The sequence below is a fragment of the Triticum dicoccoides genome, chromosome 4A (assembly GCF_002162155.2).
Source record: "Triticum dicoccoides isolate Atlit2015 ecotype Zavitan chromosome 4A, WEW_v2.0, whole genome shotgun sequence".
Classification (NCBI taxonomy): domain Eukaryota; kingdom Viridiplantae; phylum Streptophyta; class Magnoliopsida; order Poales; family Poaceae; genus Triticum; species Triticum dicoccoides.
This window is the reverse complement of record NC_041386.1, coordinates 464,379,596-464,397,083: the sequence shown is the minus strand read 5'-3', so window position 1 is coordinate 464,397,083 and position 17,488 is coordinate 464,379,596. Positions and strand designations below refer to the sequence as shown.

Genomic DNA, 17,488 nt, shown 5'->3' with positions numbered 1-17,488 from the left:
TGCTGGCTTTCTCCATTCTTGAAGGGAGATCAGGAGTTGGTCATTCACAAGAACTGCACACTGACGAACGAACTTGTCCGCAATCTTCTTAGGCGCTAATGGTTCGCCATTAGGTTTGATTGCCTCGATGTTATACTTTACGCCCTCCTTCAACTTTTTGTTCGGGCCTCGTTTCGTCCTATTGCCTGAAGATTTGCTCGATCCGGATGGCTGAAAGAAGAAAGATCGATTCGTTAATATATCTTCAACTCATTTAAAACATGTGATGATCACCAGATGCCTGCTTATATAAATATATATACCTCTCCGGTGTTGTCATAATCGTAGTTCATGACTTCATCAATTCGGTCGTCGCGATCGAATATCATATCACCCTCTCCGGTGTTGTTTAGAAATTCGGAGCCGTCATAATCTTCTTCATTCTGATCATCATCTGGCCCGCGTATTATATCAAACATGGTCTGTTCTCCCTCTCTGTTGGTATTGTCCGCCATAGCTTTTATTTAACTATGCCAAAAGAAATATAAAACAATTTAGTATTAAAATTACATCGTCTCGAATAATAGATATAATCTCGAATACATCGTCTCGAATAATAGATATAATCTCGAATACATCGTCTCGAATAATAGATATAATCTCGAATACATCGTCTCGAATAATAGATATAATCTTGAATACATCGTCTCGAATAATATATAATCTCGAATACATCGTCTTGAATATTATATATCGAGTACATCACTGGCTAGGTAGCTAATAAAGATCGAATACTACAGAAGAATTTAGGACACTCGCAGTTCCTGCGGCGCGGGCGGTGGACACCCAAAGAGAAGGAACCCTCACAGGATCATAGCTGAAGTGAGATCCCTGAAGAAACTGCCAGGTATTGGAGAACCTGCCGCCCTCTAACGCAACCATGTAGCGATGGACGTGCTCGTCCTCCTCCCTGACACGGCGACGTACCATTTCCGGCGGGGCCGGCTCCCTCCGCACCGAAACTGGCCCACGCGAACGCCACCAAATGAGATCAGGGTCGACGATGGGACCCGGGGCCGGGTTCCTCATCAAGCGGCGCGCCCCTCCAGGCAGCACCTCCCAGTGCCAGCCCGGCGGAGCCCAATCCCGGACATGGGTCAGTCGGACGTCGTCGCGGACGGGTCGACGGCGAGGATGCGGACCGGGCATTGTCGAGAACAAATACTAGCTATATGCCCGTAAAAAGTAACATTTTTTTAATGATTGGATTTTGATAACTAAAATTTCTAACATTTCTATATAACTAACATTTCTATAACATTTCTAATATTTCTAGAACTAAAAAAAAGAAAAATTTCTAACTTTTTTATAACTATTTCTATAACTAAAAAACAGAAAAATTTCTAACAATTCTAATTTTTTATAACTATTTCTATAACTAAAAGATAGAAAAATTTCTAACATTTCTAACTATTCTAACAATTCTAACATTTCTAACTATTTCTAAAAAACAGAAAAATTTCTAACAATTTCTAAAAACAGAAAAATTTCTAACAATTCTAACTTTTTTATAACTATTTCTATAACTAAAAAACAGAAAAATTTCTAACAATTCTAACATTTCTAACTATTCTAACAATTCTAACATTTCTAACATTTCTAACTATTTCTAAAAAACAGAAAAATTTCTAACTATTTGTATAACTAAAAAACAAAAAATGTATGTGTGTGTGTGCGCTCACCGGCGAGGCGAGAGGCGACGGGGGGCGGCGACGGGGACGGCGACGGGCGCGGCGATGACGGGGATGACGACGACGGGGACAGGGATGGGGCGGCGATGACGGGGACGGGGACGTACGGGTCGGGGCGGCGACGACGACGGGGACGTACGGGGCGGCGACGACGGGGACGAGGACGACACGGGATGGGCCAGGACGGGGCGGCGACGACGGGGACGAGGCGGCAACGGGGGCGGCGACGAGGGATGGAGACGTACGGGGGGCGCGGCGGGCGACGGTGCAGAGGAGAAGAAGCAAATGAGAAACTGAAATTTTCGTAAGTGTTGTTTATATAGGAGGGGCCTTTAGTACCGGTTGGAGCCACCAACCGGTACTAAAGGCCTGTTTTGGCCAGGCCAAGCGGCGGGAGCGACCCCCTTTAGTACCGGGTGGTGGCTCCAGCCGGTACTAAAGCCCCCCCCTTTAGTACCGGTTGGTGCCATGACCCGGTACTAAAGGGGGTGCGCTGGAGCAGGTGCGGTGCGGCAAGTTTAGTCCCACCTCGCTAGCCGAGGGGCGACCGCACTGGTTTATAAACCCCCGTGCGGTAGCTCTCTCGAGCTCCTCTCCAAAGCAGGTCTACTGGGCCTACATGTTCTGTGCTGCCCTGTTGGCCTATTGGGCCTTTGCGGACCTGCATCCTGGCCCAACAACAGGTTAGGTTTCTAGTCGTATGCCGGCCGCTTTGGCCTATTAGGCGGGCTTTTTTTATTTTTTTTGCTTTATTTATTTTTGAGTTGTTTTTTTGTGTATTTAGAGTTTCTTTGTGAATATTTTTGCTTTAGGTACAAAAAATTACAAACTTTCTATTAGTGCCCGTAGTTTTCAAATTTGAATAGTTTAAATTTTGAATTATTTGAAATTAGTGTAAATCACTAGTTTGTGAATAACTTAATTTTAAAAATCAGTAAAGGCATGAAAGAATTTGTTTGTACATAAAATTTCTTCGCGTTTCAAATGCCAAAACACATAATTAACTACCCTAACTATTACAGAGATTCCCTTCTGGGTGTGAAACACAGAAGAAAGTGATGATAGTGAAGCCGATCACATCTCAGATCTTTGGGTGTGAAACTTTTTCTTCACGTGTGTCCCTTTGCGCCGTAACCATGGAAAATCTTCATCATTTAACGGGATGCTCGGGTCAATATTCACTGTGAATGGAGCAATTTCATCAAACTTTTCATAATCTTCTGACTTGTCTGTCTTGTCATCCACTCCCATGATGTTTCTCTTCCCAGAAAGAACTATGTGCCGCTTTGGCTCATCGTACGATGCATTCGCTTCCTTATCTTTTCTTTTTCTTGGCTTGGTAGACATGTCCTTCATATAAAAAACCTGTGCCACATCATTGGCTAGGACGAATGGTTCGTCTGCATACGCAAGATTGTTGAGATCCACTGTTGTCATTCCATACTGCGGGTCTTCCGTTACCCCGCCTCGTGTCATATTGACCCATTTGCACCAAAACAAAGGGACCTTCAAACCACGTTGATAGTCAAGTTCCCATATGTCCTGTATATAACCATAATATTTTTCCTTTCCCGTCTTGGTTTCTGCATCAAAGCGGACACCACTGTTTTGGTTGGTGCTCTTCTTATCTTGGGCGATCGCGTAAAATGTATTACCATTTATCTCGTACCCTTTGAAAGTCATTATATTCGAAGATGGTAACTGGGACAGCAAGTACAGGTCATCTTCAATAGAGGTGTCATGCATGGTACGTGTCTGCAACCAGCTGGCGAAACTCCTGGTTTGTTCACATGTAATCCAGTCATCAGACCGCTCCGGGTGTTTGGAGCGTAGCAAATTCTTGTGTTCATCCATATACGGAGCCACCAAGGCGGAATTCTGTAGAACTATGTAGTGTGCTTCAGTGAGAGAATGTCCGTCCATACATATTATTTGTTCCCCTCCTAGCGTGCCTTTTCCATCCAGTCTGCCCTTATGCCGCGATTCAGGAACACCAATCGGGTTAAGGTCAGGAATAAAGTCAATACAAAACTCAATGACCTCCTCATTTTGACGGCCCTTGGAGATGCTTCCTTCTGGCCTAGCACGGTTATGAACATATTTCTTTAAGACTCCCATGAACCTCTCAAAGGGGAACATATTGTGTAGAAATACAGGACCCAAAACATTAATCTCTTTGCATAGGTGAACTAGGACGTGCGTCATGATGTTGAAGAAGGATGGTGGGAACACCAACTCGAAACTGACAAGACATTGCACCAAATCATTCTCTAACCTTGGTATGATTTTTGGATCGATTACCTTCTGAGAGATTGCATTGAGAAATGCACATAGCTTCACAATGGCTAATCGAACGTTTTCCGATAGAAGCCCCCTCAATGCAACCGGAAGCAGTTGCGTCATAATCACGTGGCAGTCATGAGCCTTTAGGTTCTGGAATTTTTTCTCTGACATGTTTATTATTCCCTTTATATTCGACGAGAAGCCAGACGGTACCTTAATACTGAGCAGGCATTCAAAGAAGATTTTCTTCTCTTCTTTGGTAAGAGCATAGCTTGCATGACCCTGATGTATGTCGTCTTTTCCGTGCATACGTTGCTGGTCCTCTCGTGCCTCAGGTGTATCTTTTGTCTTCCCATACACGCCCAAGAAGCCAAGCAGGGTCACACAAAGATTCTTCGTCACGTGCATCACGTCGATTGCGGAGCGGACCTCTAGGTCTTTCCAATAGGGCAGGTCCCAAAATATAGATTTGTTCTTCCACATGAGTGCGCGTCCGTCAGCGTCATTCGGAACAGGTTGTCCACCAGGACCCTTTCCAAAGACCACCTTCAAATCCTTGACCATATCATGTACATCAGCACCAGTACGGTGGCGAGGCTTCGTCCGGTGATCTGCCTCACCTTTGAAATGCTTGCCTTTCTTTCTTACGGGATGCCTGCTCGGAAGAAATCGACGATGTCCCAGGTGCACATTCTTCTTACAATTAGCCAAATATATACTGTCGGTATCGTCCAAACAGTGCGTGCATGCGCGGTATCCCTTGTTTGTCTGTCCTGAAAGGTTACTGAGAGCAGGCCAATCATTGATGGTCACGAACAACAACGCCTTTAGGTCAAATTCTTCCCCCATGTGCTCATCCCACGCGCGTACACCTGTTCCATTCCACAGTTGTAAGAGTTCTTCAACTAATGGCCTTAGGTACACATCAATGTCGTTGCCGGGTTGCTTAGGGCCTTGGATGAGCACTGGCATCATAATGAACTTCCGCTTCATGCACAACCAAGGAGGAAGGTTATACAAACATAGAGTCACAGGCCAGGTGCTATGGTTGCTGCTCTGCTCCCCAAAAGGATTAATGCCATCTGCGCTTAGACCAAACCATACGCTCCTTGCGTCATCTTCAAACTCCTTCCCGTACTTTCTTTCGATTTTTCTCCACTGCGACCCATCAGCGGGTACTCTCAACTTTCCGTCTTTCTTACGGTCTTCTCTGTGCCATCGCATCGCCTTGGCATGCTCTTTGTTTTGGAACAAACGTTTCAACCGTGGTATTGTAGGAGCATACCACATCACCTTGGCAGGAATCTTCTTCCTGGGGCGCTCGCCCTCGACATCACCAGGGTCATCGCGGCTGATCTTATAGCGCAATGCACCACATACCGGGCAAGCGTTCAAATCCTCATACTCACCGCGGTAGAGGATGCAATCATTAGGGCATGCATGTATCTTCTACACCTCTAACCCTAGAGGGCAGACAGCCTTCTTTGCTTCATACGTACTCTCGGGCAATTCGTTGTCCTTTGGAAGCATATCCTTTATCACTACCAGCAACTTTCCAAATTCCTTGTCAGATACACCATTCTCTGCCTTCCATTGCAGCAATTCCAATGTGGTGCCCAGCTTTTTCTTGTCACCTACGTAATTCGGGTACAACAATTTTTTGTGATCCTCTAACATGCGCTGCAACTTCTTCTTCTCCAAATCACTTGCGCAGTTTCTCTTTGCATCGGCAATGGCCCGACCTAGATCATCAACGGGCTCATATGATGCCTCTTCTTCAGCTTCTTCCTGCATTGCCGGCTCAGCTTCTTCTCGCATTACCAGCTCAGCTTCTTCCCCCATTGTTGTATCATTGTATTCAGGGAACCCATGGCCAGGATAGCTGTCGTCGTCCTCTTCTTCTTCTTCATTGTCTTCCATCATAACCCCTCTTTCTTCGTGCTTGGTCCAAACATTATAGTGGGGCATGAAACCGGACTTAAACAGGTGGACGTGAATGGTTCTTGACGTAGAGTAATTGTGACCATTCTTACAGCGAGCACATGGACAAGGCATAAAACCATCCGCCCGCTTGTTTGCCTCAGCCGCAAGCAGAAAAGTATGCACGCCCTCAACGAACTGGGGAGAGCATCGGTCATCGTACATCCATTGCCAGCTCATCTTCATTACACAACACCGAATAGACCAAATTAATACAAGTTCATACATAAAGTTCATACAACACTTAAATGCAACAAACAAATAACTCTCTAGCTAAAGCATTTAAATACAACAACAAATACGATCAAGATTGCAACTAAGGTAACAATGGATCCAACAACATAATGATACCAAGCCGCACTATCGATGGCATATTTTCTAATCTTTCTAATCTTCAAGCACATTTTCTCCATCTTGATCTTGTGATCATCGACGACATCGGCAACATGCAACTCCAATTCCATCTTCTCCCCCTCAATTCTTTTCAATTTTTCTTTCAAGTACTCGTTTTCTCTTTCAACTAAATTTAACCTCTCGACAATAGGGTCGGTTGGAATTTCCGGTTCACATACCTCCTAGAAAAAATTTCTATGTCAACTTGATGGGCATAATTTGTCATAAACACGAAATGCAACTAGTTTTAAAAGAGAATATATATACCACATCCGAATCATAACAAGGACGAGGGCCGACGGGGACGGATATCAAAACCATGGCACTATATGTATAACAAACAACGTACGGGTAAGATAATTATACGAGTAACTATATATCCAAATCACACAAACATCAATTTTTATATAAAATTTCATGAACAAGAGGCTCACCACAAGGTGGTGCCGGCGACGGGACGGTGCGGGCGATCGACAGTGGTTACGACGGAGATTTAGAAGGCACTAAGTAAACCACACCTACATATGCAAACTAAGTGTTATTACCTCAAATTTCATATAAATCAAATACTAACACACACACACACACACACACACACATATATATATATATATATATATATATATATATATATATATATATATATATATATCCTCCCAAATTACTAAACTCACAAATTAATCACTATATAAAGCATTGCAAGAGCTAATCTAGCAATGAGAGATGAAAGGACAAAGTTGCTAACCTTTGTGATCATTTGAATGGATGGGGGCCTTCAAATCTTGACAAATTTTGGGCAAAATGTGTGATGAGCTCGAGAGGAAGAGGGGAAGAACAGAGAGGAGAGGGGAAAGGGGAAGAACAGACCGAGCTCGGGTGGACGAAGGGTTTATGTAGGACGACCTTTAGTACCGGTTCGTGCCAAGAACCGGTACTAAAGGGGCTGGAGGGGCCCCAGTCTGACAACATCCTGCCACCACTCTCATTACTACCGGTTCGTGGCACGAACCGGTGCTAAAGGTTCGCCACAAACCGGTACTAATGAAAGCGGCCCGGCTAGCCGTTGGAACCGGCACTAATGTGCTTCACGTTTGACCCTTTTTCTACTAGTGTAACGAGATTGAACTAGGTATGATGATACCGATGATCGAATCTCGGGCAAGTAACATACCGATGACAAAGGGAACAACGTATGTTGTTATGCGGTTTGACCGGTAAAGATCTTTGTAGAATATGTGGGAGCCAATATGAACATCCAGGTTCCGCTATTGGTTATTGACCGGAGATGAGTCTCGGTCATGTCTACATAGTTCTAGAACCCGTAGGGTCCGCACGCTTAACGTTCGATGACGATCGGTATTATGAGTTTATGTGTTTTGATGTACCGAAGGTAGTTCGGAGTCCCGGATGAGATCACAGACATGACGAGGAGTCTCGAAATAGTTGAGACATAAAGATTGATATATTGGAAGACTATATTCGGACACCGAAATAGTTCCAAGGTGTATCGGGTATTTTTCGGAGTACCGGAACCCCCCAGGGGGTTATTGGGCCTCATGGGCCTATTGGTGGAAGAGAGGAGGCGGGCCAAGGCAGGGCGCACGCCCCCTAGCCCAAACCGAATTGGACTAGGGGGGTCGGCCCCCCTTTCCTTCTCTCCTCCCTCACCTTCCCCCTTCTCCTTGTTGGAATAGGAAATGGGGGCCGAATCCTACTTGGAGTAGGATTGCCCCCCATGGCGCGCCTCCTCCCCCTGGCCGGCCTCCTCCTCCCTCCCCCCTTTATATACGTGGGAGGGGGGCACCCCAAAGGCACACCAAAGTTTCTCCTAGCCGTGTGCGGTGCCCCCCTCCACAGAAACACACATCGGTCATATCATTGTAGTGCTTAGGCGAAGCCCTGTGCCGATAACTTCTTCATCACCGTCACCACGCCGTTGTGCTGAAGAAACTCTCCCTCGGCCTCAGCTGGATCAAGAGTTCGAGGGACGCCACCGAGTTGTACGTGTGCAGATCGCGGAGGTGCCGTGCGTTCGGTAATTGATCGGTTGGATCGCGAAGACGTTCGACTACATCAACCACGTTACTAAACGCTTCCGTTTTCGGTCTACGAGGGTACGTGGGCACACTCTCCCCGCTCGTTGCTATGCTTCTTCTAGATAGATCTTGCATGATAGTAAGTAATTTTTTTTGAATTACTACGTTCCCAACAACAACCAATGAGCAAGATGCAAGTCTGGTCAGAGAGGCTTTTTGCTTGTGCGGGAGAGTTTTTTTTCTTCAAAAATAGTGATCCAAGCAATACCGGCATACACGAGCTGTTTCTTATTGACTAAAATGTTTGCAAAAGCATAAATTGTAGTATGGAAAAGTATTGGTGGAGCTGTTCAGTTGACAGAAGGTCTCTTCATTGGGTCTCCTTGAAAGAACTAGCAAGACTGAAGTGCATAGGAGGCATGGGATTCCGTGACCTCCACATATTTAATTTGGCACTCTTGGGTAATCATGGTTAGTATTTTGTGAAAAATCCAAACTCCCCTTGCGTCAGAGTTATGAAGGGCCGGTATTATCCGGACACTGATTTTTCTGCGAGCTACTGTTCCCAAGGCCTCCTTGGCAACCTAGTGAGCAATCATAGCTGGGCATGAAGCTCTTCTTGTTGGATTCGTACAACAACTTGGTGATGAATCTATCATCAATGTCTAGACATACAAATGGATACCAACTACTCATACCAGGACTCCATGCTGAAGTCGACGGTCACTAACATAGCACTTGTAAGCGATCTCATTGATAGGGAGAATTGGTCATGGAGACAAGATTTAATTCAAGAGGTTTTAATCATATCGGATGGGGAGGCTATCTTTAATATACCCTTGCATCGTGGCGGTGGCGAGGAATTTTTGGCATGGGCACACAAAATGTCAAGTTTACACTATAAAATTGGTGTACTGAACTCTAGTGATTCAGAAAGAGCGACTAGCTCAAGATGAAGGCAGGCTATAGAATTTCAATGTACGATCAGCGGTTGTGGAAGGCTCTACGGTCTCTCAAAAAGTGGTCCCAAAAGTATGTGTCTTCTGGTAGACGATACTCCATGGTATTTTACGAGATTACTGCACCCTGCAATATAGGCACATCAGAGAAATCAGCCTATGTAATCTCTGTCAGGTGAAAGAGGAAAATCTGGAGCACACGCTAATTCACTGTTCGCATGCTCATAGGTTCTAGGAAGAAGCATGTACTTTATTGGACATCAAACTCCCACTACTTCACCCCAACTCTTGGGCCAGGGACATTTTATGCATCTGTTTGTTTATCGGAAGAGATAGAAGTGTTAATATTACAATAGGGTTTTTGGTGGGCGACCTTTATGGAGGTGGTTATTTTAAAAAATTCAATAATTATATTTTGGAGTTTCAAAAAATTCTGAAAAAAAATTCTACACATTCATATGGATGTATTCTACATGTGTATAAAATCTGACAACGAAATACATTATGGGGAGAGCTACACAAAAAAGAGAAAAACCTGCATTTCTAATAGTGAACAGTGTTCACACTGTTCATCAGTCTGAAAAACGCGATTTGTCTTTTTTGTGTAGCTCTCATCATAATGTATTTCATCTTAAAAATTTACACATATGTAGAATACATTAACATGTACGATTTTTTCAGAATTTTTTGAAACTTTAAAATATGTTTTTCGATTTTTTCAAAATACCCACCTCCATGGAGGTCGACCGCCGTTGGCATTTTGCGATGGATGCATGGGTGCAAACTTGATTTGACGAACTTGGTTAGACTCACTAGAGAAGCTTTGGCCCTCCTAGACATTCTTTGACATTAGGCGGATGTCTTACCAGGTCATGGTTGGCGACCTCCATGGCATGAGCAAATCAAGATCAACAAGGATGTTGCAGTCGTTCTTGATAAAGATATGAGCGGATCTGGACGTGTTGCATGCTCTCCTACTGCCCTGCTTGGTGCTTGGTGCAAACCGCACCTCGGGGTCACAGATCCCATGATTGCGGAAGCCCTATCCCTTTGTGATGGAGTCATCTTTGCAAATCTTCGAGGGCATGCTCATGTGGTGATGTAGACTGATAGTCTGGAGGTTCTAAACCTCTGAAACACTCGCCTCAACAGTCCTTTAGTTGTGGCACCAGTTCAAAATTGATGAGCTATCTACTAGATTTACTACCTATGTACTCTCTCCATTTTTGTATACAAGGCCACTATCAAAATTACAATTTGCAACTATATAAAGCCACTAATACTAATCGAGGCAAAATTGATGAGATTTGCCTCGTACTAGTAACCAAAGACATTAATATCCTTTGCATGAATACGGGAATGAGAAGATCGATTTGCATGCGTTGCATTAATCAACCAATGAGTGAGAGGGTTGGCTTGTTGCGCGTTGGAAAGAAAAATACATATTAATTCACACGTCAAACGAGGAGGAAAGCCTGCTTTCAACATTGGCTTAAACCGACATTAATATTTATCTTGATACCTGTAATATGAGTTTGTGGCCTTATGTACAAAAATGAAGAAAGTAATTCAACATATAAGGGTCTGTTTGGTTCCAAATAAGTCACCAACTTATAAGTAGAAAAGTGAAAAAAGTGACTTATTTTGCCAAACTGATCCAACTTATAAGTCACCCTAACTTATAAGTCATAAGTTGCTCCACCCCAACTTAAAACTTATAAGTCATCCCCTTTTGCATGGATCCCACCCTTTTTTCATAAAAAAAAACAAGATGAGAAGGTGTGGTCAGGTGACTTATAAGTCAGATGACAACCAAACAGACGTGACTTATAAGTCATTGGTTTTAAGTCACCTGACTTATAAGCCAGATGACTTATTAAAACCAAACAGGCCCTAAGTAGATCAGCAACTGGGTTCAGCACATTTGTGTGCAAAGTGTGGTTGCACCGTGCCTGTCACTGAAAGCTAGCTTACTGAAACTCCAAGCTTCCTGATTAGCAGTCTTCTGGTTAACAACTCAGTGAATGCATTCTTTTGAATAAAGCTCTAAATTCCCTGCAAAAAATAAGTACCCTCCTCGTGCATCCAGAATACTTTTGTGAAACGGTCCCTCGATTTGTTTGTAACCTCGTCCATGCCGAGTCGAGTGAGTGTAACTTTGTGATACAACTCTTCCTTAGATTATTAATTCATTCTAGCCCCTACCATCTGAAATGCCTCCTCTATCTTTCTTCCTACGATATTCCCATGAGCATCTCCGAGAGACTGAACCGATAGATCTTGAGATTGACGGAGTCGCTGCATGCTCCTTGTAGTAGATGGGCACATCATACCACTGAAAGATTAGCGCTGGAAAACCCGAAATACCACTGAATGGGCACATCTGAACCCAAGTGGGTTGGTTCCATGACAAGGAACTTAACCATCTAAAAGAAGAGTGGACATTTATTGGCATAAAACCAAAGAGTTCTCACATCTGCAACGTATGTACTCAAACAAACGTGGTGTTTGAGTAAATATGAATGATTTCAGGAACACATGATTTAGTATTGCGAGTCGACTGATGTAGTAGGTTGCATTGCATTAGTAACTAACCTTCTCGCATAGAAATACTATCCAAATGGGTCATTCAAAACAACCCAAGTTGCACATACTACTCAATATGAATTTGAAACTCATCAAAATAAAGCATAGTTGTCACTACTCACTGTTAATATAAGTACATAAGGAGTTAATCCGTGTGACCAGCTTGTCAGCATCTACCATCATCAACTGAAGTTGTTGCAGAACATCATATATCTGTTCGAATTGTGCATCTGGACTAGAGCCCGCTTTGAAACATTGTACTTGACCACCAACATCAATCCAGCTATTCCCCATGACTTTATGAGTTCCACTTGATATCGCAGCATCCCTCAGCTCCGAGGCATTATTCCATTCTTCATTTGCAATGTACATATTTGAGAGTAGAAAAATGCCCGATGCATTATCTGGATTATTCACTAGAAGCCTCTTAGCAAAGCGCTTAGCCATGTCAAGATTACCATATTTTCTGCAGCCATTAAGCATGGTGCCCAGGATAACAGCATCATGTTTGAAAGGTAAGTTCGAAATGATCTCTTCTGCTTCATCTAACCACCCAGCTCGCGCAAAGAGATCGATAAGGCAAGTGTAGTGCTCTGAAATTGGTTCGATGTGGAAGTCATTAACCATTTGAGTGAAGTAGTTGCAACCTTTCTGGACATCACCAGCATGGCTGCATGCGCTCAGGACACCCACAAAAGTTACTGAGTTTGGGGTGACCGATTCATGATGAAGTCGCATCATTTCATCATACAGCTCAAGAGATCTCACTGATTGACCATTCTGAGCTAATCCGCATATCATTGCATTCCAAGCTACAATGTCTCTCTGTGGCATGATCTCAAACATTCTTATTGCATCATCCATCTTGGCGCACTTTGAGTACATATCGACAAAACAGCTGGCAGCTATAGGAACGAGTTCTAACCCATGCTTGACAGCAAGAGCATGACACTGCCTCCCACTGCCAAGGTCATTCACATATGCACATGAGCTTACTATGCTCCCAAAGGTGAAGGAATTGGGCGGCATTGCAGCTTTCAGCATCTGGCAAAATATGTCAAAGGCATCAGCCTGGTAACCGCAGGCTGCAAGCCCTGAAATCACAGTGGTCCACGACACAACATCCTTCTCAAGCATAGCATCGAACAGTTTCTTGGCCAAGTCAACGTAACCGCATCTCCCGTACACGTCCAGCAAAGAATTGCATAGAAAAAGATCCCTAAGATACCCAGATTTCAGAATAACTGAGTGTACCTGCATTGCCTCCAGACCTGCAGACCGCTCAGCCAAACCATTCAAGACAGTGGCAAAGGTGAACTCATCAGGCCGAACCCCGCAGCCGGTCATGCTAAGAAACTCCTTCATACACGATCCTGCTTCCCCGGACCTCACACCGCAGTCCAGGAGCACATTCCATGACATCAGATCCCTCAGCGGCATACAATCGAACACCTTGCGTGCATCCTCCATCAGGCCCAGCTCTGCGTACAGCTTGATGAAACCAGTGCCGACGCAGGCGTCCGCGAACACCCCGGCCTTGAGAGCCCGCGAGTGGACCTGACGCGCGGATCCCATGTCAACGCCGCAGCACGGCGAGACGATGGAGTAGGTGAACGCGTCCGGCGCCACGGGGGTGCGCGTCATCTGCAGGAACCTCCGCAGCGCGTCGTGAGCCCGGCCGGCGCGTGCAAGGCCGGATATCGCGGTGTTCCAGGACCAGGAGTCCCTTTCGGGCATCGCGTCTAGCAGGTGCAGGGCGGCGTCGAGGAGGCCGGGGGTCGAGGAGGAGGCGTAGCCCGAGAGGACAGTGTTGTAGGAGACGAGAGTCGGGGACGGCATGAGGTCCAGTAGGTCGCGGGCGTCGGCAAGTGCGCCGCCGCGGGTGTAGGCGCGGAGGAGGAGGTTGCAGCGGTAGGCGTCGCCATGGTGACCGGACTTGAGGAGCGTCGCGTGGAGCTTGCGCGCGTGGAGCAGTGAAAGTGGCGGCGGCATTCATTCAACTGTGGCAATGAGTTATTTTTCACCTTTTTTGAGAAAGCCGAGGAGGTTTTACAAATTTGATCAAAGTTTTTAAGTTTAGCATAAAAAATCAAATCTCAAATGATAAGTGTCAGACACGTGGCACGAAGCAATTTCGTCTTGACGTCCTTATTGATGTTCGATTGAAATGCACACATCACGACGGTCTCGACTCGCCACATCGTCCTTAGAAGCTCGTTCGGGTTGAAGGTGTGTCGCCCGGATGAACCCAGCCACCCCACTACTCTGTCTTCACTTTTTTCCCCCACGCCTTCCTCCTCCCTCCACTCCTTCCCCACTCCGTTGCCCCTCTCCTCCCTCATTCGCCGCCCACGACGACGACGAAGAGAGCGTCGCTGGATGCCGACCGAGATCCTGGGGTCAGGTTCATTGGTGTCCCCATCTCGAAGCTAGAGGGGCGTTCGTGCATGGGCACATCGTCTCGGGGTCGATGATGGGCGGGGCCGTCGACTTCCCCGCGTGTCCAGCAGTGGCCGTGGGATCCACTGGAGGCCGACACCAGTTCATGGGCATGCCCATCTTGAAGCGGGAGGAGTCGTTCATGCGTGACCACATTGTCGCGGGATCGACGGTGGGCGGGGGTCGCCGGCTTCCCCGCACGTCCAGCGGCGACCGTGGTATCCACCGGAGGCCAGTGCCACGGCCTTGGGATCCACGGCGGGGGTCGTCTTCACTTTGCGGGATATAGCCGGAGGGAGGCCGCAACCGGCTTTGAAGGCGCGGGGAAGACCGCCACCGCCCTCTACAGGAATTTTGGGTTAGAATTCGCGTCACGGTCACTGTGTCTCAGAGCTCCGACCTGGAGACCATCCTTAGTATCATCAAGGATTGGGTCAAGCCTCACACCAGCAGTCACGAGCAGCTAGTCGGCTCGAAGAAGGTTGGCCTCATCGCGGCGGCCGCAAGGGTTACGTCACCTGAGCTACGTCATCCGTCGTTACCAAATGTTGCAGATCCGGCACCTCCAAGCACATGTGCGACAGGGATCGCCTCAATCTGAATTTCTAGGATAGAACTCGTCGAGCACTTGAAAGGGAAACAGGTAAAAATATGGCAATCTTAATTTTGTAATCATGTGTATGTATATTGGGAACAGCTGAAAGGCAACATCTGTTCTAGAGAATTGCTCATGTGGATGAATATGCACTTCTGCCCTAGAAATTCAGTTTCTGACATTGTTCGTTTTGATTGGTCACACCTCTGTTTTTGCCACAAATTTTCACTGAAAACTTATGCGTTAACTCTTGTTAGGTACTTGGTCTTGATTGATAACGTATGGTCTACCGCAACCCTAGATCATGGCAATTTAAAGAAAACTTGTTGTTTTAGAACATTGTTAGATAACAACCACTGCAAACCTGGCGACCTCCGCGCGCTGGAGGTGCTCTTCAGGAAGGCCTGGAGGTGGAGGACGAGGTGCCGTAGGCTTCCCAGCCGCGGCCGACGGCTACTCGGTATCGATTGTTTTCCATGTGAAATTCTAAGAACATTTTTGTCCCCTGGTAGTTTTGCCATGGCAAGCCTAATAACAGCGTCAATAAGTCATCACAGTGCCAATTGTAGGTATTAGATCTCCTGCGATTTTATGATAAATATAACGGACATGGCAACTTTGTATGTGCATAGGCAACATTTTTTCTTTTCTTTACAAATCATGGCAACTTGTGTGCACATGAATTTTGGTTTCACCCAATATGCATGTTGTCGCCATTTTTAGTTTATTTACTGTTCGGCATGCAAACTTAGATATGCTTTGCCACGACAACATTTTATTGGGTTGCCATGGCAAACTAAAAATGTGTTTACACGACAACTGTTTTGCCATGACAACTTAAGACGTGTTTCTGCCATGACAAATTATAAGATGTAGTTTGTCCTGGCAAGTTTTGAGTGTTTTTCACATGCCACAACAGCTTTTACAAGTTTAGATGTTTTTCCCACACGCCATTTTAAAACCTGATATTTTTTACCATGGCAAATTAGCAATGCGCCATATTTCAACTTAAGATGTGTTGCCACGGCAACTTTGACAATTCATTAATGTTCACATGGTAAATCCATTATAAAACTATTTTTTCACATACATGACAATTTTGATTAATAAAACACGACAAATTTGAATATGCATTTTGCTATGTCAATTTTTGATCATTTTTTATGTCGTTTCACATACATGGCAATTTTATGATACAAAAGGTGCCAACTTGTCGAACAATGGCAATTTTTAACAACCCACGGCAAATTCATACTTCACAATTTTTCTACACACAATTGCCATGACCTACATAGCTTCTTCTTCCATGCTTTTCACATAGCATGGCAATTTTTCTTATCTTTTTTGTTTTAACATTTGGGAAAAGTGACATCAGATGGTATTGTAAAATTATTTTTTTCAACATGTTTTCCAATGGCAAATTATGATGACAGAGTGGCAAATTATATTGAAACACACCGTGAGAGTTGTCATGGGAAAATTATTATTTTAAGCATAAGTTGGCACAACAATTTTTTTTACTTTTTTGCCATGGCAAATTATAATAAAACAGGAAAATAAAGATGGCAAATTTTACATTTTTATTTTATTCCTATATTGACATGGCAATTTTACCTATAACGCCATGGCAAATTCCTTGAACCTATTATTTTTAATTTAGTAAAATTAAGTTTTTATTTTGCCATGACAATTTTACATATTTTCACATGGAACACTTACCTATATTGCCACGAATTTTTTTATCATTTAAATGGCAACAAAAAAAGATGGCAAAATTTACTTTTAAATTTTCCATGGCAATTTTTCTTATATTGACATGGCAAATTAACCTTTTGAACCTATTATTTTGCTTTTTGTAAAATTTAGTTTTTATTTTACCATGGCAATTTTACCTATTTTGACATGGCAAATTTACCTATATTGCCACGACAATTTTTAACCTTTAAATGTCAACAAGAGAAAGATGGGCAAAATTTACTTTAATTTTTCATGGAATTTTTCTTATATTGACATGGCAAATTTACCTATAACGCCCTGGCAAATTCTTTTAAACCTCTTTTTTCTGTGAAAAAAATATATTACTTTTTAGTTTTCCATAACAATTTTTTTGACATGGAAAATTTACCAACGTCGCCATAACAATTTTTGACCTTTTTACATGCATGTCAATATAATCGATAATGGCAAAAAAAGCATGGCAATTTCTTTATTTTGGGACTATGGCAATTTTTACTCTTTTTTTGCAAATTTTACTTTACATCCATGGCATTTTTCATGGGACCACTGTAAATTACTTTAAGAAACATGGCAACTACTAGCAAATTGCCATGTCTTCTTCCTTTTTGCACCATTTAAAAAAACTTAAAACACGACAATTTTTTCATAGCACATGGCAAAAGACCATGACAATTTCTCTGTGGACTATGGCATTTTTTTTGTTCGAACCATGGCATTTTTTACTAAACTATATGATTTCTTTGTTTTTCA

At 44.1% G+C, this 17,488-nt stretch overlaps 1 protein-coding gene across 1 annotated transcript; it reads right to left on the bottom strand.

The window, feature by feature from the left end:
* Positions 1-11,970: 11,970 nt before the first annotated feature.
* On the bottom strand, positions 11,971-13,959 carry LOC119286190 (pentatricopeptide repeat-containing protein At2g13600-like). The gene has a single exon (XM_037565552.1). It carries the CDS (start codon positions 13,957-13,959, stop codon positions 12,082-12,084), a length of 1,878 nt encoding a protein of 625 aa, XP_037421449.1. The 3' UTR covers positions 11,971-12,081.
* Between the last annotated feature and the right edge of the window lie 3,529 nt (positions 13,960-17,488).